The sequence below is a fragment of the Plecotus auritus genome (genome assembly GCF_963455305.1).
Source record: "Plecotus auritus genome assembly, chromosome: 1".
Taxonomy (NCBI): Eukaryota; Metazoa; Chordata; class Mammalia; order Chiroptera; family Vespertilionidae; genus Plecotus; species Plecotus auritus.
This window is the reverse complement of record NC_137770.1, coordinates 49,104,657-49,126,035: the sequence shown is the minus strand read 5'-3', so window position 1 is coordinate 49,126,035 and position 21,379 is coordinate 49,104,657. Positions and strand designations below refer to the sequence as shown.

General features: G+C 46.5%; 2 protein-coding genes across 7 annotated transcripts in view; one reads left to right on the top strand and one right to left on the bottom strand.

Annotated features, from left to right (window-relative positions):
- The window catches only part of MAP2K1 (mitogen-activated protein kinase kinase 1), a 77,323-nt gene extending 62,260 nt beyond the window's left edge, over positions 1 to 15,063 (top strand). Inside the window, exons 6-11 of the mRNA XM_080664562.1 lie at positions 5,168 to 5,292; positions 7,883 to 8,084; positions 9,326 to 9,390; positions 12,879 to 12,940; positions 13,259 to 13,304; positions 14,030 to 15,063. Coding sequence (XP_080520688.1) covers positions 5,168 to 5,292; positions 7,883 to 8,084; positions 9,326 to 9,390; positions 12,879 to 12,940; positions 13,259 to 13,304; positions 14,030 to 14,143 — 614 coding nt within the window. The 3' untranslated portion in view covers positions 14,144 to 15,063. The remainder of the gene's footprint in view (positions 1 to 5,167; positions 5,293 to 7,882; positions 8,085 to 9,325; positions 9,391 to 12,878; positions 12,941 to 13,258; positions 13,305 to 14,029) is intronic.
- On the bottom strand, positions 14,633 to 21,063 carry SNAPC5 (small nuclear RNA activating complex polypeptide 5). 6 transcript variants are annotated; one of them, XM_080664573.1, is made up of 4 exons: positions 20,924 to 21,051; positions 19,582 to 19,671; positions 18,455 to 18,586; positions 14,633 to 15,531 (listed from the first exon to the last, which is right to left on the bottom strand). In XM_080664573.1, exons 1-3 carry the CDS (start codon positions 21,011 to 21,013, stop codon positions 18,473 to 18,475), a joined length of 294 nt encoding a protein of 97 aa, XP_080520699.1. In that variant the 5' UTR covers positions 21,014 to 21,051; the 3' UTR covers positions 14,633 to 15,531; positions 18,455 to 18,472. The 6 variants fall into 6 exon arrangements, with proteins under 6 accessions (XP_080520699.1, XP_080520698.1, XP_080520702.1 ...); XM_080664572.1 differs by having other exon boundaries at positions 18,472 to 18,586; XM_080664576.1 differs by having other exon boundaries at positions 18,455 to 18,583.
- Positions 21,064 to 21,379: the final 316 nt, after the last annotated feature.

Below are 21,379 nucleotides of genomic sequence, written 5' to 3'. Positions count from 1 at the left end.
GAAAGAAGCACTGTGTGCTGGGAAGGGGCCATGAGACCATATCATGGCCTGGTGCCAGCACCGACAACTCCATCTGGGACATAGTTTATGGCCTCTCTGGAATGGGAGTAGTCTTATTTTCCCTATTATTTAAGCAAGCAAGTCTTCATAGAAGCCAAAATAGCAGGGTTAAAATTTCAAATAGCAGTTTTTACACAAGATGGAGGTTACTATGCTTCAGATGCAGGTGCCAGTAAAAGACAGCACAGTTAGAGAGGCAGGCAAGCCTGAGCCCAGAGGAGATGGACATGAGCTCTGGAGAAGTAAGGAGGGATAATGGAAGGCTTGGAAAGGCAGGCCAAGGGGCTTGGACTGTACTCTAAGGCAGACAGGAGCATCTAAGGGTGCTGTCCTGCTGGAGGGGGAAGATACGAGGAGCAGGGACAGAGGAGGGAGGCGATTGTAGAAAGCAAATGTGGATGCTGACAGTTGGAGGGAACACTCTCTCTGATCTTGTCTGATATGTACCCTCTTTTGTGCCTTCAGAGAAGAGCCCCACTTGGCTGGGGCTGCCAGGGAGGAGCTTGCTCCAGCTTGGCTGCTCCAGCCACATGCTCTGGAGTTGAGAGATTTAGTGTGCCCAGGTCTCCATGCACCTTCTTGTCAGGTTTCCGGGTCACCAGGAGGGGCCATGTGTAGTGCATCTGGCTCCTAGGACAGATGTGGTCCAAGCAGGAAAACACCCCTCAGGGCTTCCCTCTGCTCCTTTCTGACCCTACCCCCATCAGGGATCTTTGCAGCCTCCCAAGCAATGCTGTTCCCTGGGGCAGGTGTGGGAAAGCTGTTGTTGACAGCCAGGGATAGAGGAAAATGTGTTACATAAGTTTGAAAAAAAGGAGGCTTGCTTGCCATGTGAATAGAAATCAGACAGAAGGCCAGCTTCAGCTACAGTAGCAGTGCAGTCACTCCTAAGCAGCAGCGACAGCCTGGAGGGAAGTGTCTGAGCCAGTAGAGGAAGGAGTCCTGGGCCCTGGGAGATGGGAGGAGGCTGGGGCTGTCTTGTCTTGGAGAACAACCTGTGAAAGAATCATTCTTTGTGTTCCTGTAGCATTTTAAATGCCCACACCTCGTTAGATTGATCCTGGTCTCCATCTGGTGTGGTGGCAAGATCTTCAATTGCACTTTACTGATGGGCAAATCACAGACTAGAGAAGTAAAGGAAGTGACTTGCTCAAGTTCGCATGTATGGTAGGTGGCAGGGTCAGACTTTGCATACAGGTGTCTTGTCTCCTTAGCCACGGCTGCTCTTGTGCTTTAAAACAAGGTCTAATAGGCCATTCCTAAATATGCCATGGAGTATTTGGAAGGTGAGGGAGTTGAGGGCTGGTCCAGATCAAGGGCTGTGGCACTCGGTGGGAGTGGGAGAGAGAGGCCCATATTGGCATGCTTCCCATGGCTCTCCCCGCAGGGCCGCAGCAAGCATCTCACACGCCTTGCTCTTCCAGTTCTGTCTAGGTACTCAGCACCACTCTCCACACCAGGGGTCCTCAAACTTTTTAAACAGGGGGCCAGTTCACTGTCCCTCAGACCGTTGGAGGGCCGGACTATAGTTTAAAAAAAAACTATGAACAAATTCCTATGCGCACTGCGGGCCCGGGACGAGTCGGCTGCTAAGCAGGACAGGCAGCGGCACCCGGCGGGCGGATAAATGTCCTCGGTGGGCCGCATGTGGCTCGCGGGCCGTAGTTTGAGGACGCCTGCTCCACACACTGAACACCGACTTCTAGGAGTCAGTCATCATCCTCTGTGTTAACGTAAAACCATTGAAACCTGTAAAGAATTTTTGTGAGTTTATTTGAGCCAAACTGTCAACATATGCTGGGAAGCAGAACCTCAATGAATTGAGATAATGCTCTGGAGAATGGCAGATTACATCTATATTTATACACTAGAGGCCCGGTGCATGAAATTTGTGCACTCGTGGACGGGGGTCCCTCAGCCCAGTCTGCACCCTCTCACAGTTTGGGAGCCCTCGGGGGGATGTCCAACTGACGGACATCCCTGGAGAGCGGGCCTAAGCTGTCAGTCGGATATCCTTAGCGCTGCCTCGGAGGCGGGAGAGGCTCCCACCACCGCCACTGCGCTCACCAGCCGTGAGCCCGGCTTCTGGCTAAGCAGCGCTCCACCTGTGGGAGCGCACTGACCATCAGGGGGCAGCTTCTGTGTTGAGCGTCTTCCCCCTGGTGATCAGTGCGTGTCATAGTGACCGGTAGTTCCGCTGTTCAGTCGATTTGCACATTAGCCTTTTATTATATAGGATTGCAATCAAAGGAAGGGACATAGGTGGGTTACATGAAATCCATTAGTGATAGACCAGAGAGGCGAGAGAAAGCAAAGTGGGGAAGCCCCTGGGATTGGATAAAAGGTAAAATGATAGACACATACTTAGGTCAGTGCAGGAGCAATTAACATGATAGCAATGAAGGAATTTGTGGTATCTGCCCTAGTGCCCAGGCATGTTGGGTAATGCCCCAAGAGGTCCAGCAAAAGGGAAGTTACAAGTTACCCAGACATTTCAAGGGTATGTTATCATAGATGCAAAAAGACAGGCTCAGTTAAGGTAAAGGTTGATCTTGTCAGTGAAGATACCGGCCCTACAACGTGACTACCCACCATAACTGCTTTTAGTTAAAGTTTAATTTCAGGCCATCCTTTGTGGTTACTTTAGGTCTCTGAGCTAACAAGACTGCCATGCAGGCCTTCCCTGAGCTTGTCAGGTCAGCATGTGGCCCCTGTCGTCCACATCTGTTTGAGATGGGCGAGAGTACTGTGGAGGGGAGGACCTCCTCGGTTGAAAGTGTTTGTCCGGGCTTGTCCTAATGTTAGGCCTGGGAAAAAACACACAAAAGAAAAGTTATTCCCTGACCTCCTAAAGTTTATAACCTCCCCGTGTGCTTGAAGTAATTCCCCGGGAGGTCACACAAGTCCCTCACTTCATCCAGGTTGTTGTCAAGGATTATCTCCACAGCGAGACTTTCCCTCATTGCCCTGTCACAAGAGTACCCCACCTCCATTGTCTGTGCTTTTTCATGGTTTTGTTATTTTTCTTTTCTTCATGGTACTTGAGACTACCTGACGTTACACATTGGTTTGTCAGTTTGTTTTTGTTTGTTTCCTCAAGTACACTGAAACGTATACTTCATTTTACACTAGACATGATCAGTTTGCTCGCTATTGTCTTCCTGATACATGCATGGTGCCTGGCATATACTAGGTGCTCAGTGAATGTAGGTGAATAAGTGGAATAGTTGAGTAATGTGGCAGCAAGGTAGGTGGGGAGAGGACAGGTCTGGGTATCAGGTCTGAGTTAGGATTCCAAATTCATTCAGTTTTAGCTGTGTGACCTCAGCCAAGCCCCTGGACTCCTTTGGGCCTTAGACATTTCATTGTCACCATGAAGGGGAGGAGCCAGGTGCTCTCTAAGGCCACTTCTGGTGCTTACATTCTGAAAGTCTATATGTAGGAGCCACAGGGTTGCAGCAGAGTTTGGAAAGGTCTTGTATCCTGTGACATTATGAGGGCTGGGTCTTAGAAAGACTGCTCAGATGGCTTGGAGTGTGTGCATTGGTACACTGTGAATTTAGGTATTTCATTCACTGTGTTTTGGAGCCCCTGCTGTGTGCCAGGGTCTTGTCCTGACTCTGGGGTTACAGTGGTGAGGCAGACAGCCATCATTCCTTTCTCTTGGAGCTGATGATGATAGGTGGAGAGGGGCTAGTGTTGGCTAGGTGCTGTGGATATGAACCCACCTGAGCTGAAGATGATGGGCTAGGTGGGGGTGGGATAGGGGAAGGACTTACTGGCATATGAAAGGGTGATCTTTTTTTCCAATTTATTCTTGGAAAAATACTTAAATAGAGCTGTTAGAATCTGTTTAAAAATAAATACATTCATATGAGAGTATTAGAGGGAAAATAAAATATTAATAGCAGTTCTGGTAGGTTGGAATTATGGGGATTTGGTTTTTACCCTGATTCTCAGATGTTCTATATAGTGTCTATATTACTTCTGACAAAGATTCCCTGTCATGGTTTATGACTTTGTCCCTGGGTGTGGCCTGCTCTTGAGTGGGTCTCATGTTTGCTGATGTCTGCCCACAAAGTCCTAGCCTAGGGACTTTTACGAAGTTCCAGCCTCAAGTTTTCCTACCTGTAAATGAGAATAATACTTGGCTCTGGTCTGCCCACTTTACAGGTCAGCTGTTTGAATTAGAGGAGACGGTGGAGGAAAACATTTGCAAGTTTACACTCTGCAAAGGGAAGGGCCAGTGCACTAGCAGTGGTGACCAGGGCAGCGAAGGCGGGAAGTGGGAAGGTCTGTGTGCAGGGAAGAGGGGTGGGGTTGGTCCAGGGGACACTGCCTTGACCACAGTGAGGAGCAGTTTCCCAGGCCTTTTTAGTTCTCCAGGTTTCCTTAACTAACAGGTAGACACCACTGTGTAAGTTGTTAAGGAAATGACTTTAGCGAAAGAATCATGACAGCTCCTAACCACTGCCACACATATTCCTAAAACCCACATGTTCTGCTAAAAGAGACATTTGAAGCAACAGACTTTGAAATCTTGATTATTCATGGTGACTGACTCTTTTTTATGGGTCATCTGGCCAAGTTTGGATTTTCAAAGAGTTGAAATTTATTGGCTTTCTGTTCTGCTTCTATAGCAGCTTGTCCTGTCCTCTCCTGACAGTCTTTCCTTGAACCCTGAACAAGGAGGAATAGGAGGTCTTGGTATCAAGTGTTTGCAGTCTGAAGGCTGACTCTGTGATGGGGGCAGGGGTATGTCCTGAGACTCACGGTCAGGGCTGGTCTGTCTGTGGAATGCTGACTCTGCTCCTCCCCCACCTAGCTGTGTCAATTCCCTACTTTTCTTTTTCTTTTCTACTTTTAAAAAAATATATGTTTTTTATTTTAGAGAGAGAAGAAGGGAGAGAGAGAGAAACATCAATGCGAGAAATATTGATGGGTTGCCTCCTGTATGCACCTGGACAGGGGACTGAACCTGCAACCTGAGCATGTGCCCTGACTGGGAATTGAACTGGTGATCTTTTGGTGCATAGGATGACACTCAACCAACTGAGCCACACTGGTCAGGGCAATTGCCTACTTTTCCATTTTCTTTTCCCTGCAGATGTCAAGCCTTCTAACATCCTAGTGAACTCCCGTGGGGAGATCAAGCTCTGTGACTTCGGAGTCAGCGGGCAGCTCATCGACTCCATGGCCAACTCCTTTGTGGGCACAAGGTCCTACATGTCGGTATGAGCAATGGGTTCTATTTCTTGAGCTTCTGGTCTGGTCAGGGATAGGAACTAAGTGGGTGCCTTCCTGTGGAGCCAGAACCTGGTATTGGGGGTTTGGGGGGGGGGGAATGAGTGGTGAAGCATTGTGGTCTCTTCATGAGGAGATTTCAGTCTGACAGGGAGATAGATGGTCTTAGGCCTTGAGCATAATTGGGGTACTGGGCCTGGTCATGAAGGTCTTCCCTCCTGTTTCCAACTCCACAGTTCCCACTGCCACCAGAGCTCTGTGTCAGGCTGTGCCCACGACCATGGCAGCACCAGCTGTTCTCCTCCCTCCTCCATACAGCAAGCTCTTGGGGCAGGGATAAGACTGTAGGTGTCTGTGTTGTCCCCAGGCTCTGGCTCAGGGCCTGGCACATGGTGGGTGCTGAGGGGATGGTTGGTGAGTGGGTGAATGTTTGGTTGACTGAATGGGTGGGAAGTGGCTGGCACACTCCTTAGGATGAGTCAGAAAGGGGGAGGCTTGACTGGATGAGTGCTGAGTGGAGCAGAGTAGAGGAGCATTAGAGTGAGCGGGAGGTGAACAGGAGTGCAGGGCTGGATTGGAGGGGGCCAGGCACAGAGGTTCGGGCATCTTTGAACATAGAGTGTTTAATGAGTTATCTTTCAAGCACTTCCACAACTTTGAGTAATCTCATTTGATCCATATGATTGTTCCCATTTGGAGGTGAGGAAATCTAGATTGAGGGAGGTAAAGTGTCCTGCTTGCTTTACCTTGCCCAGCCAGGATTGAAAGCTAGATCTCTTTCTTGCCACTCAGTCTCCCTTTGCACGTATTCCCTCACTCGCATCTTAGGTAGGATTTTTAAGCTGCTCCTGGCCTCCCTGTGTGGAAGTTCATGTTCACATCTTCATTTCTTCTCGCCTGCCCCCTACCCCACCACAACTCTAGTCATTGCCGACATCACTCAACCAGTGCGGACCCACATCTCCACCCTCCACTCCAGTGACCCACAGTCTTAAACATGAAACCCATGGGCCCTTCAGAACTCTCTTTCCCTGCCATCCCCTCATTGCTTAGTCCTTACATGTCTAAAAACTGGACCACTCAACTGCCAATTCTCAAATTCAGAATTAATTAGCAGGCCCTGGGACTTATTGATCCAGGGGTTTGTTTAGTGGTTTGGGTTTTTGTGGCTATGTGGTCAATAGCCCAGTGTTGGAGTTAGGGAAAAACCCTACGGGAGAAGTTAATTTATTTTCTAAATAAATGTTTGATGGCTTTGGCTGGTGTGGCTCAGTTGGTTGGGCATCGTCCAGTGCACTGAAAGGTTGCCTGTCAAATTCCCAGTCAGGGCACATGCTTGGGTTTCGGGCTTGATCCCCAAAAGCGGGTATGCAGGAGGAAGCTGATCGATGTTCTACTCTCACATCGATGTTTTTTCCTCTCTCTCTTTCTCTAAAAATCAGTTTTAAAAATCTTTAAAAAAAATGTGTGATGGTCAGAATAAGGATTTTTATATAGTTTTTGAAATACATGTGCTATTTCAAATAATGCTTTTATATAGCACTATATTCTTTTTCTTTGCTTCTTCCCACTAGTAACAACTCATACAACATTTTGCAACATACAACATATATTTTCGTTTGCCTTTGAACTCCCTGATCACCCTAGTAAGTAGAGCGCATATTTTATATTACTGTTATCATCATCGCCAGCCCCCATTTTATAGATTTGGAAATGGAGGCTCAGGATCATGTAGCTTAGAAGTCCCAGAGTGGGATTTTTTTTTTAAAACATATTTTATTGATTTTTTTTACAGAGAGGAAGGGAGAGGGATAAAGAGTTAGAAATGTTGATGAGAGAGAAACATCGATCAGCTGCCTCCTGCACACCCCCTACTGGGGATGTGCCCACAACCAATGTACATGCCCTTGACCGGAATCGAACCTGCGACCTTTCAGTCTGCAGGCCAGCACTCTATCCACTGAGCCAAACCGGTTAGGGCCCAGAGTGGGATTTGAACCCACGTCTTCTGAACCCAGATCATTTTGCTTATCTGCCATTCCAAAAGCAATCAGTCATTGGTAGAGCTGGGCTTCGAACTTTTTTCTACTCATTGCACCATCTCATTCATGACCCATGTTCCAGAAGCTGCATGTTTCAGACTCAGGTAATAAGGTGAGCCTCTCATGCTGGACAGAGTGCCCACCCATGCAAGACGGTGGCCAGGCTGGGCAGCGCTGGAACCACAGCTGGGCTGGATGCGGTTCTGGGCAGGTTACAGGGGAGACAGAGAATTGAGGAGGGGTCAGAACCATGAGAGCTGGCTAGGACTTGGTAAGCACCGTATTTGGGGACAGGCAGAAGGCCAAATTCAGTAGGTCAGTGGAGGTATTAATGTGGCATGTGAACTCTGAAGACGAAAGGGCAAAAGAAAATGAAATGTATCAGCAGACCCAGGGGAAGCCCATTCTCCTGCAGTGCAGGCAAGTCTCACATGGGGCAGGAAGTCCTGAGGCTCCCGTTGAGGGGCTCCACCCCTCTTCTGCGTGGGCCTAGGTTGGCTCACAGGTGTTTGTAACGGTTTCTGTCTCTCCTGCAGCCAGAGAGACTCCAGGGGACTCATTACTCGGTGCAGTCGGACATCTGGAGCATGGGGCTCTCTCTGGTTGAGATGGCGGTTGGGAGGTATCCCATCCCTCCTCCAGATGCCAAGGAGCTGGAGCTGATGTTTGGGTGCCAGGTGGAGGGAGATGCGTCTGAGACACCACCCCGGCCAAGGACCCCTGGGAGGCCCCTTAGCTGTGAGTGTCATGGTGTGCTCCAGCTTGGAGTGTGGGGGTCCCTTACTGTTGGGCATTTCTGGAGGGCTGATTCCCTGTCTCAGGATGCCAGGCTGGGGCTGGGGGAAGCAGGGCAGAAGTCTCCAGGTAAGTGTAGGAAATTACTGTTATAACCAACAACTTCCTACCATTTATTGAGTGCTGCTATGTTCCCAGCACTGCACTTTGCACTTACATGCATTATCTAATTTTTAAAAATCCTGACATTTTCTTCCTTATTATTTTTAGGTAGATTATTTTGCTGAGATAAAATTCATATAACATAAAACACATTTTAAAGTGTTCAGTTCAGTGGTGTTTAGTATATTCCTCCATGTAGTGCATCTATCTCCACTGTGTAATTCCAGAACATTTCTGTCACTGCAAAAAGAAACCTCATCTCCATTAGCATTCACTCCCAACTTCCCCCACCTCATCCCCAGAAATCTATTTTCTGTCTCCATGGATTTACCTACCATGGTCTAACTTTAATAACAGTTGTGTGTGAGCACTATTATAATCTCTATTTTACATATGAGGAAACTGAGGCACAGAGCGCTTGACTTTCAAAGGCCACACACACTTGGGATTGGCCAGTTCTGACTCCGAGGTGGTGAGCGCTGTGCAGCACTGCCTGCCTCTTTGAACTTGAATAGTGTGAAGTAAAGCTGGTACTCAGAAGATCCTGGCCCACCCATCTTCTAATACAGGTCCTGCTAGGATGTCTTGTCTGACCAGGGAGACCTGGTCTTTATCCTCATGAGGCCCACATGGAAGAGGGCATGTGTGAAGGGAGAAGCATTGGAGAGGCTGATAGGCAGCCCCTCAGGCTGGTCTTTGACTCAGGAATATAAAAGGGACAAAAAAAAGTTCAGGGAGAATTAAAAGGAAGGTTTTTAGTTGTTTAGCATTATCTCATTTGCTACTCTCACAATATAAGGAAGGGCAGACATAAATATTATCCAAAGCTCAAAAGTAGGCTTAGTGACAATTGATTTGCCCAAAGTATAAAACCTTTGATGTGGCAGAGCCCGGACTCATACCATGGCTGGCCTGGCTCCCCTGTGTGTTCAGGCCTGATCTGTGGCTGTTCTGTCTCTTTACCGTCCACTACCCTATTCTGGTCCCCGGGTTCCAAGACCAACACCTAGCCTCTTACTGGCAAATAACCTCCCTTCTGTTTCTGAGGAGTGTTTTCTTCTTTCTTTTTATAAAATCCATAGCTTATGGAATGGACAGCCGACCGCCCATGGCAATTTTTGAGTTATTGGATTACATAGTCAACGAGGTAAGTACAGCATAGTTTCCTTGACCCTGGAATCTACTTGGTCCTCTTAAGAAAATCTCACAGTTGAATTGACTGGGAAACCCGTGAACCGTTCCCACAATATGGGCTGCTTGGGACCCAGGATTCATGGGTTCTGCTTTGTGCATCATGCTTTTGGAATCGAGTTGCTGGTTTAGAGGCTGCAGGAATCCCTTCCCCAGGGAACATCTTCAGGTAAGTTTGAGTCCCTCCTCTTTTCTCAGATTCAGGAGCCTCCACCTTACCCATTTACGTTCTCATTTCTTCATTTCTTGTGTGCTGTGTGCTAAGGACTGTGGGGTGGCAGGAATGTGGTGAAGATCTGAAGATGGGAAAATCCAAAGTCCCTAGTCTTAAAGACTGTTAGATTGTCTAGGGGAAGCAAACAGTGCATTTATAATTGCAATATAAGGTTTTGTCTTGTACCATTTAACAGCAGTGAACAGCCTGGCCAGAGTGGCTCCGTTGGTTAAGCCTGTCCCATGCACTAAAAGGTTGCCTGTTTGATTCCCAGTCAGGCACAGACCTGGATTGCTGGTTCTATCCCCAGTCCAGGAGCATATGGGAGACAACTGATCAATGTTTCTATTTTTTCTTTCAGTGTTTCTTTCTAACATCGCTGTTTCTCTCTCTCCTCCTTCCCTCCCTCCTTCCCTCCCTCTCTCTCTCCTTTCCTTCCTCTCTCTCCCTCTCCGTCCCTTTTCCTCTCCCCCCCTTCCTCTCTCTAAGCATGTCCTGAGTGAGGATTAAAACAATAAAATAAAATAAATTAAGAAATGAACATAAAAAATTACAGCGTAGAAATATGGAGAATATTTACTATAAATTGTTGCATGCAAAAAAGCAGATTATAAAATAGTATGTATATTATAATCCTCTCTCTAAAAATCAATTTTAAAAATAGTATATATGCATATATGTGCATATAAAGTCTGGAAAAGCAATACAATACAGATAAAATTATAGATGATAAAGGTTTCTTTTTGCTTATTGCTGTTAGCTGACTTTAATATAAGGAATACATATTATTTGTAAATATGTATACCAGTATGTTTAAATGAAAAAAAGTGATAGCTCTGGCTATGTAGCTCAGTTGGTTAGAGTTTTGTCCCGAAATGCCAGGTTGTGGGTTCGATCCCCTGTCAGGACACATACAAGAATCAGCCAGTGAATGCATAAATAAGTGGAACAACAAATCGATGTTTCTCTCTTCCTTTAAAAATCAATAATTTTTTTTAAATGGTTATAAAAAGAAAAGAAAGGATCAGGGAAGGAAGAGATTGATAAGCATTCATCTAATTTGGGTGGGTTTGGGGGGTACAGGAAGCTATGGACTAGCACCATGGTTGCTTAAGGGGGTGGGACAGGGCTCGAGGAGCTGGGCTGGGGCTCAGGACAGGATTTCTGAGGATAGGGCCAGCACTCTTGGCCTCAGGAGCAGCATGGATAGTGGACAACATGGATAAGCTCTGGTGTGTTTGGAAGGCAGTTGAAGGCCCTCATTCAGCTGGGGTGTATAGGAAAGGGTATCATCCTGTTTTCTTCTTCCTCAAGAGACCAGTGGAATAACTTTTCATACTTTATTACTGCTCTCTAAAACCAGATCCCAAAAGGCTCATAAAGGTCCCCTTATCTATTACAAATTCAACAGGGAAGATCCTGGCACACCCTAGCAGTTAATAAATCACTGTCTCAGGTTAACTGACCTCTCTTTCCTGACTGCCCAGCTTTAAGCTCAGCACCATGGGACATAGAAAAGAAGTCCAGGATCTGAACTTGGCTGCTTAAGGACGCAGAAAAGGCCATGTGCAGTGCATTTGTGGTAGTCAGGAAAGCCATCCTCTGCTGCTGCTGGGACCTTAGCTGAGAGTGGTGCTTGGTGGGAGCCACGGTAAGGGGAGAGAGGGCCTGAGGTTATATATGAGCTGCCAGTTGCCTAGTATGCACTGCTTTCTTCCATATTTTCACATTTTCCTAATCATTCTCCAAGAACTGCTTGGGTGGGTCCAATGGGTTTTGTTGTCTTTTCATATAGGTGAGGAAGCTGAGGCTCCAGGATGAAAGTGGCTCAGATTCCTCCCACCTAGTGCTATTCCTCCTTTAACACCTACTCCTCCCAACCCCCAGACTCCCACAACTTTCCTGGAGGCTGGGCTGCATGGTGACAGGTGCATGCACCTCATGCTCTGCTGGTGCACATTCCCTCCCTTACCTGGCCCCCTCCTACTCAGCACTGGCCTGGCCTCTGGAGGCCAAGCTCTGGTTTCACCCTTGAATGCTCCCTTCATATTTCCCTCAGCAGCAGAGACAGTCTGCAGGGTGGGCCTAAGAGCTGGCTTTTAGTCCTAGACCTCAGATTAGGCTTATTCACCTGATGTTCTTATAAGGCATTCAGGGGAAGAGGGCTAGGCTAGAATTTTTTGGTAGTGTTATTATTTTACTTTTAGCCTTGAACCACCTGTTTATTTGGGCAACCCAACAGAACAATGGCATCCTGGGTTGGGTCTGGGTGTCAGCTCACAAGGAAGCTGCACAGAGCCCAGTGCAGGTCACATGGGTGGGTCATGTTTTCTGAGCTGTGGTGCATAGGAGCCGGGTGCTGCAGGGCCTCGTCCTGTGTAGCCCTGGGTGATGTCCACCATGCACCCTTGGAAAATGAGCTGTGGCCAGTGTTCTTGCTCTAGTGACTGCAAAGAGCTTCATTCCAGGAGTGAGTGTGCAGCTAACATTCTTCCAGATCCAGCCCTCTGCCAGTTAATATTTTATTAACCTTTCTCTGCTCCTCCAGGGCTTAGAAGGGGAATACACATTTTGTTTAGCTAGTTAGCCTTCTCTGACTTTCACAGGTGCTGCCTGAGCTGGAGTACGCCTGGTGGTGGCATATACCCCTAGCTGCTGCTGTTAATTGCTGGCTATTTCCATGCCACATTCCAAGATTTACTGTGTAGAGTGTGAGGTGGAAAGGGTCATGAGGCCCTCCTCATTTTATAGAAGGGTAAACTGAAACTCAAGAGGAACAGTGATTTGTCAGTAACTAAACAAGTGAGTGGTTCTAACTGGTTTGAGACCAGTGGTTCCACCACAGTGACCCAGCAGCCAGCCATTGGCCCCAACCCTTGACCTTTCCTTGACTGGATAAGGGCAGCACTGCCCAGAGACAGGGTTGGGGAGGAGAGATGCCTGGGGCAGGAAGCCAAACATTTATTTTATTAAAGATTTGTCATTATTTTATTTATTCCTCACCTGAGGATATGCCATTCGTTTTGAGAGAGAGGAAGGAAGAAAGAAACATCGATTGGTTGCCTCCTGTATGCACTCCTACCAGGGATTGAACCAAAACCCGGGTATATGCCCTGACTGGGAATTGAACCCGCCTCCTTTCTGTGTATGAGATGACACTCCAAGCAACTAAACCACACTGGCCAGGGCAGGAGGCCTGACATTTCTTATGTGTTGACATGTATTTGCAGCCCCCTCCAAAACTGCCCAGTGGAGTATTCAGTCTGGAATTTCAAGATTTTGTGAATAAATGGTAAGTTGGCTCCCTGTTATCTGGAAGAGTACCCCATTTTTGTAAGGCTCCCCACCCCACCTGACAATTGCAGTCAGTAAAATAGCCACTACTTTTGGCACTTGCTTTACATGGATTGGCATATTGCCTTTTGACCTTAGTTCAGCAAGCATTTATCAATGCACTGTGGGCATGACATTGTGCTACGAACAGGAAGGTGAATAAGGCTCAGACATTCCTCAGAGCCTGTGGGGTGTGGGCACAGGCAGGCAAACATAAGTAATTGGAGTTAGAAGCAGCTCCAGGCAGCAGCTCTCATGTTATCTTTCTCCTTTTAAGCTTAATAAAAAACCCTGCAGAGAGAGCAGATTTGAAGCAACTCATGGTAAGTCCATTTATTTCAGATTCTCACACTACCTGTTTATTCATGTTCTCTGTCAGTCATCCATCCAGTACTTCCTGAATCCATTCTCTGCTCTGCTTTGATCATGGCAGTGCAACTGGCCCTGCTGCAGGATACCAGATATCAGTCCCCTGTCCTCCCACCCATCAGTTTAAAGGAGAAACTGGGGTGGCCCTGCAGACCCGGGAGTCCAGGAGTCACGGGGACAGGGTCTTTTTCTTCCACCGACCGTCTCATCTTATACCATATTCAGCACCCGCCCCGTGCTACTCTCCATCTCCACTTGCCTCCTCCTGTTGGTGGTGGGAGCCGGAGGAGTTGGGAAGTACTAATACAAATATGAGCTTACATGGCTTGTGGAGCATGTACAGTGTAACACACACTTTCAAGTCCATCAGTTCCTTTGTTCCTTCTAACAACGGAGTGAGACACTGAAGGCAGAGCTACTATCCCTATTTCATAGCTCGAGAGAGCAGGCTCAGGGAAGTGAGCAAATTGCCCCAGGCCCCACAGCTGGTGTGATCGGCCGAACCAGGCAGAGCTGGACTTTCGTTCTTCAGCTGGTCCTGCTTTTCTGGCCCCCACTGTGGCTCAGGGGCAGGCTCCGGGCGCTCCTTCCAGATGTGGCACAAGCTCTACCTACCAGGGCTCTTCAATTTTCCTTCTTGGTGTTTTTTTAACATCACTTCCTCTTTCCTCATGTGCAGGTTCATGCTTTTATCAAGAGATCTGATGCTGAGGAAGTGGATTTTGCAGGTTGGCTCTGCTCCACCATCGGCCTTAACCAGCCCAGCACGCCAACTCATGCGGCTGGTGTCTAAGCATTTGGGAAACAGCAAAGAGCGAGTCCCTGCCCAGTGGCATGTCATGTTGCTTTCGGGCCTTTCCCATGCCTCTGTTCAGATTGCATTTCACATATGACAAAGGATGACGAACTCAGCATGTGCCAAAATTCTGTGTGTGTCATTTTTAATATTACCATCCTTATTCTTACTGTTATTATTCCCTAAGTGGATTGGCTTTGTGCTTGGGGCTATTTTGTGTGTGTCAATGATCAAAACATGCGCAACATTGAATTACAGTGAAACCTTGGCGACTGTGAGTAGTCTTTCTTACTGAATATTGCACTGCTCTCCCCTCACCATGATTGGCTGGCCACCTGTATTTTGGGGGATTCTTTTGACACTTGGTGGTACTTCATTCTTGCTGGGCGTACCTTCTTTCTACTTGAGGAAGGAGCCTTGTGAGAGCCTTCACAGGCAGTGCATGTGAAGCATGCTTTGCTGCTATGAAAATAAGCATCAGAACGTGTATGTCATGATATTTTATTATGTTTTTGCTTTTGGTATAGAATTCAGCAATTTCCATCAAAATCTAGTCAGAGCCCTTCACTGCCATGATAATTGGGGCTTCACCAGTCTGTCTACTCTGATGATTTATAGACTTCTGGTTGTATTTCTATATTTATTTTTAAATATACTATGTGGATACTTAGTGGCATATGTCTCTTTAAATTTGGATTAGTTTCTAAAATGGTGGAGTTACTTTGAATGTTACAAGTGTATCAAGGCATTAAAATGTATGCGATTTACCTTTCCCCAAATCCAAGTAATGATGCTATTGTAAACAACGGTGTGTATAGTGCCTAAAAATTGTACGAAAATCCTTTTAACCATTTTAATGCAAATGTTTAACAAATCTAATCTCTTATTCTAATAAATATACTGTCAAGTTAAAAGGCTGATTTATTTCTACTTTTGTGTCAGGATATTCAGTGTCTCTAATACATAAGAAATCAGGTGATTTAGCCAAGCATTATTTGTGAGGGGAAAGATAAAGACAGGAAGGGGGTCTGAAAGGCGAAAATGCCACCCTGAGGACATCACTGCTTTGGACTAAACTAATGGGGCTTCCTGAAATTCCAATCTTTGGACTTTGTCCAACTCTTCTCAGCAAACACCCTAATCTGTGAATCTTCCAACCACCTTTCCTGTGGACCTGTGAATAGATCCCATCTGCTCCTTCTGTCTCTCTAAGGGAAAAGCAGTAGGGGGGTGGGCTGGTGGGGTTGCCAGCATGCTCGCAGGAGCACCTGGCTGGTCAACAGAGCCTGGCTGGCATTGGAGCCTCCACTGGGATGGTCTGTCCATGCTGCTTTGCTCCATTGAGCAGTGGTTTCCCTCTTTCACTGGTTACACTTTACACCTTTCTGGAAGAGGAGGAATATCTGGCGTTAGTTTTGTTATGTCTGTGAGGTGGCAGTGAGGTCACAAAAAAAGCTTATATCCGAGCTGGCCCCCATTTCTTCTTTGAAAAGTGACTTTTGGATCTTGAGGTCCAGGTGAGGCTGCCTGGTCAGCACCTCTTCAGACCTCATTTTCTTTTTTGACAGGGCAGGTTATAGAAAGCCAAAGTAAATATACAGGTGGGCAAAAGAAGGTTTATAGTTGTGAGTACGCGAAAGTTTATTCTGATGTTATTCATTGGTTTTCCATACAAATAACTGTAAACCTACTTTTGCCACACCCTGTATATTTAAAAACAAAAAGCCTACTTTCAAATTAAAAACAGAATTTGGATAAATCTCCTGAGCAGATAGTTCCACTCCGGATCTATCAGAGCTTGGAATTCAGCCAGAATTTTAAAAACTGGTGAGGGTTGTATACTGCTGCCTCAGCTAGTCAATATTTTTTTCTTGTGGTGGCCATCTTGTGTCCACATGGGGGCGGCACTCTTGTGTGTTGGAGTGGTGGTCAATTTGCATATTACCCCTTTATTATATAGGATTTGCCCTGTCCATGCAACAGAAAAGCCAAACAGAACACAAAGAACCTCCTCAAGCAGAACGTCTTATGTAACTGTTCCATAAGAGAGAACATGGATATGTTTGTTAATCAACATTTCATTAAGGTTATTTTGAGCTACTCTTATAGAAGTAGCAGGAAGGCTAATATCTGTTTTAAGTCAACAGTCTAACATACATTTTTGGCATATAAATATTCAGGCTGAGGTTTAAGACCCACACCTTCTTCATACTGCCTTTTGCTTATAGGTAAAATGCAACCACTACTGAGAATGTCTCATTAAAAAGAGAAAATTCCATCTGAGACAGAAAGAGTGATGTATCCTGTATCTTTTGAGGGGTGTTTTTAAATTCTCTATTCACATCCAAAGGTAATACATTTTGAGAGGCAAAAGATACTTTTCCTGTAATTACTAAGATCTCATTCTCAAGAATGATGCTCCCTTCATCAGTCTTGCTGTGTTTTGAGTTCTGCATGCCAAATTCCTTCCTTAAACTTTTTACTGAAACACCAACAGTAGTTGGGTTTTTCAGTATCTTATTAGCATCTCACAGGAACCTTTAAAAATCACAAGAGCAGGTACAAATACCCTCATTTTACAGATGGGAAAGTGAGAGTTGCAAAGATGTGAGAGGGCAAGCGATCAGATTTTCTAGCTCTTAAAAACCCATACTCATATTTTAAGTTAGACCCCCAAAATGTATGCATTGAGGCTTTTCATTGAAAAACCATCTTCACATTGTGTTTTCTAAGAAGCATCATTTAAACTTCCTGCTACTTCTATAAGAGTAGCTCAAAATAACTTTAATGAAATGTTGATTAACAAACAAATCCATGTTCTCTCTTATGGAACAGTTACATAAGACGTTCTGCTTGAGGAGGTTCTTGGTGTTCTGTTTGGCTTTTCTGTTACATGGACAGGGCAAATCCTATATAATAAAGGGGTAATATGCAAATTGACCATCACTCCAACACACAAGACGGCCACCACAAGATGGCTGGCAGGGGAGGGCAGTTGTGGGCAATCAGGCCAGCAGGGGAGGGCAGTTAGGGGTGACTGGGCCGGCAGAGGAGGGCAGTTGGGGGCAACCAGGCCTGCAGGGGACATTTGAGGGGGACCAGGCCTGCAGGGGAGGGTAGTTGGGGGTGACCAGGCCGGCAGGGGGAGGGCAGTTAGGGGCGACCAGGCTGGCAAAGGAGGGCAGTTAGGGGCAATTGGGCTGGCAGGGGAGCAGTTAGGCATTGATCAGGTTGGCAGGGGAGTGGTTAGGGGGTGATCAGGTTGGCAGGCAGAAGCGGTTAGGGGTAATGAGGCAGGCAAGCAGTTGGGAGCTAGCAGTCATGGATTGTGAGAGGGATCCCAGATTGGAGAGGGTGCAAGCTGGGCTGAGGGACACCCCTCTACCCCCCGCCCCCCCCCCACACACGAATTTCATGCACCGGGCCTCTAGTAACTTTCATAAAGTTAAGTAACTACTTAACTGTACATTCAATGGGAAAGGGACAGTATGCAGAAATAAATCCCAACTTCAAACACTAAGTTTTAACACTTATTCTGTAACTATCATCTCTTTATTATAAAAATCCAATCTCCCAAGTATAGTGATTTCTTCTTTAATGGTACATTTCTTCCAAAGTTCAGAAATGGGTTTTAAACCATCCTGCTGGCTGTACTGTTTTCCCCAGAGGAGGGACTGACCCGCTTCTCTTGTTGCTACCTGGAACCCAGCTAGCTGCATGTCGGCTACTCATCTACAATTTATTTCTATGCACATTTTATCATTGTGATGTCTCAACCTAGAAGTAGATTACAGCCACACAAAACAGTCCGTAGTGGGCAGCATGTTGCAATGTCACTGAGAGGTGGCAGCAGCTGGTGCTCTCAAGTGGTGTTTTGTCCTCCTTGTCATCTTTCTCTCCTAGACTTTGGCTATGTTTACAGGGTTCAATGGTATGCAAACAGCCTTTAATTGGTTTGCTTAAAAGAGGCATTGTTGATTGAAAAGGCTGCCTTGTACTTACACTCTGCCCTTTTGGCAAATGCCAGACTTGCTCAATAGCATTTCAGAGGAAATCTTCTGTTTTGAACACAACTACTGGATCTGACCAGAATACAGACACAGCACCACCCATATTGCTCAATGCTAAGACACTGCATCTTTGCCTTTCTTTATGTCACTAATTCTTGTTAAAGATTCTGAAACTTGAATGATTGTAAACATCCTCCTAAAGTTCTTGCTTCCTTTTAAAGCAGGCCATAGGGCCCAGAGCAAGAATACTTTAGAGAGAAAGTTTCTGCGACTTAGAAATTTAATTTGTATAACAAACCCTGGCTCTTTCCCTACTTCAGGAATCTGATTCTTCTTCCTCCTCCTCCTCTTCCGGTGCATGGCTCCTTGTGCTCAACTCCAGTGCAGTTTGGTTGATTGATGCTTCATTGTCTACGTGCACCACCATCTGCTTTAGCCAAGGACATTATGAATTAGTAGAACACTCGTCTCAAAACAGCAAATTCTTAAAAATGGTTTAAAACCAAATCTCAATTGTGTATTCATTCCCAGTATTTACCATTAAGAGGTATGGCCACTTTCTTGTTTCTCCAAATTCTACCCTGTCCGCCCTCCACCCCAACCCGCATTGCCAAAATGGGAGGATAAATGCCCTAGATATGACAGAATGTTACCTGATTTACAATGGTTCTTACATAAGAATTATGCTGCTTTCAAATGGGTTTAAGTGGCTTCACACATAACTGCAGAGCTGCTAAACTATGGTATATTTAGAAAGATGATTTTACTGATTAAAGTGAGGGCATTTGATAAGAGGAGGATACAATGAGGACTAGAACTCACTTTTTAGCACTATGCTATGTAGTTGAAGCTACACTTTTTTTAAAATACATTTTATTCATTTTTTACAGAGAGGAAGGGAGAGGGATAGAGAGTCAGAAACATCGATGAGAGAGAAACATCGATGAGAGAGAAACATCGATCAGCTGCCTCCCGCACATTCCTCACCGGGGATGCGCCCACAACCAAGGTACATGCCCTTGACCGGAATCGAACCCGGGACCCTTGAGTCCGCAGGCCAATGCTCTATCCACTGAGCCACACCGGTCAGGGCTGAAGCTACACTATTTTTGAACACAAACATATTTATTTGTGGAGCAGCAAGAGGTTTGACGTATCCTGCAAAGATCTCCACTCCCTGTGTTCATTAGAGTAACGAGAGGATGGATGACTAGGATGTGGAGGCAATATAAGTACCTAATTAATAAGTCAATATTAAATCAATCAAGGTGTAACCAGCAAGGCTGTTCCCTGACTAGCCAGTTTATCAAACTAGAATATTCTTATCAGTACTTCCCAGAGTCCTTTTGGCTTGATAATGTAATTTACAACAATGACAGCAGAATAGACTTCGCATTTGCTCCCTAGGCCCACACTTAAGCTTACATCATGTGACTGTTCATGTGCAGCTGGAGAAGACAGCGTCTCATCCTCTCTCCCAGAACTAATCATTGACTGGAGGGCCAATTCTTCAACCTAGAAAAGAAGAATTACCAACATTTTCCTTACTATTTCACTGATGTGGGAAAATTGACTGTCCATGCTGTAAAAGGCTGGCATCATAAGTGAAAACAGTGTAATCTTCCTGCAGCTCCCAGGAGAAGGGTGTGGGCTCTTAAGCTTTCCCTGCCTTTTAAGGGAATGAGCAAAGAAAGCCTCCAGCCCCCCTCCTCTGAGGTGCACAGGTGTTCTGACTGAGTCAAGATCCAGTAGCCCAGATCAAGCGGTTCGGGGAAAAAAACACAAGTAAGCCCTTTAAAAAGTCAAGTGTCATCTTCTGATTGCACTGAGGGCAGATTCCTTAGGCTTGAGCTTCTCTACCTAGTGTTGAGAAACTGAAGACAGGAAAAATGGAAGTGTTTCCAGGAGCATAAAGAAATTTAGGCTTCAGAGGTCATCAACACACACACACACACACACACACACACACACACACACACACACACATGAGGTACCTTTGCAGCCCTGTGGTGCTTTGAGAACGTAAAAAACTGTAGGCTATCACAACTGTCCTGAGGAAAAGTGCATTATTATTTTGATATATGTCACAGTTGTGTACAATGCTTTTCAATTTACAAAGGGCTTTCATTTGGACTTAAAAATCCTGAAGGGTCCAGTAGGAGTTATCAGGATCATTGTACTGGGGCTGAATTACACAAAGATCTAGGAAGAGGTCCTGGTGGGCCTAAATTTCTACTCCCAGTCAAAGCCGTGTATTCAATAACCACTCCAGGAAGAAAAGCTATTGGGAACTTTGCGACATGTCTTTTCCCTCCGAACTCGTTGTCTTTTTCCGCACAATGGGAGAATGTGCGAGTCTCTTCTAGCTTTGCAATACTAGAGCTGTTTCATGCGGCAATACGAGCGAGGAAATAGCGGCTAGTAAATGCCACGTGAGCTCCGGAGGAAGAGGTCGGTGGGCGGGGAACATCAACACGAGCCTTCGGGAGGTGGCACTTTCCGAAGCTCCCTGCATTTCTGGAGTGTCGGGTGTGGGAATGAACTCGCCAAATGTGCAGACTGCTGAGCCTCAACCTAGACCTACAGGATCAAGATTCTGAGGATCAAGGGCCTTATTCTTAAAAACAAGCTTGCCAGGGGCTGGTAAGCCACCAGATCAGCGCCCCAACCGCCTGGTAAGAGAGGGATCACCAGCAGCAGGGGGCCGCTGCAGAGCCAGGCTGGGGTAGCGGCGGGGTGGCGGGGCGGGTGGGGGCCGCGGGGTCACCTTGAGCCGGTTCAGCTGGTCGTGCAGTGCCGCCTTCAACCGGAGCAGCGTCTCCTCCTCCTTGCGCAGCTCCTGCAGCCGGCTCAGCATCGCGTCTCCACACGCCCTGATGGCTGGGCGCTCGGTGATGACGTCACAGCGCCAGCATTACCGGAAACGGAACAGCAGGCCGGCTGCACGTGGGCTGGAGCGCTTCCTGCCCGCTCCACCCAGCAAGGAAGTGGGGGTTTTAAGCTTATAAAAACTGGACTGAACTAATGACCAGGATTCCTAAAGCACAGGCCGTTAAAACCGAAAAGAATCTGAAGGTAAAAATGCTCAAGTATCGCCCTAGCCGGTTTGGTGTAGTGGAGAGTGTCGCCTACAGACCAAAGGGTCCCCAGTTTGATTCCGGTGAAGGGCTTGTACCTTGGTTGCAGGTTCCTCCCTGATCTCACAAGATGTTTCTGTCGTTCC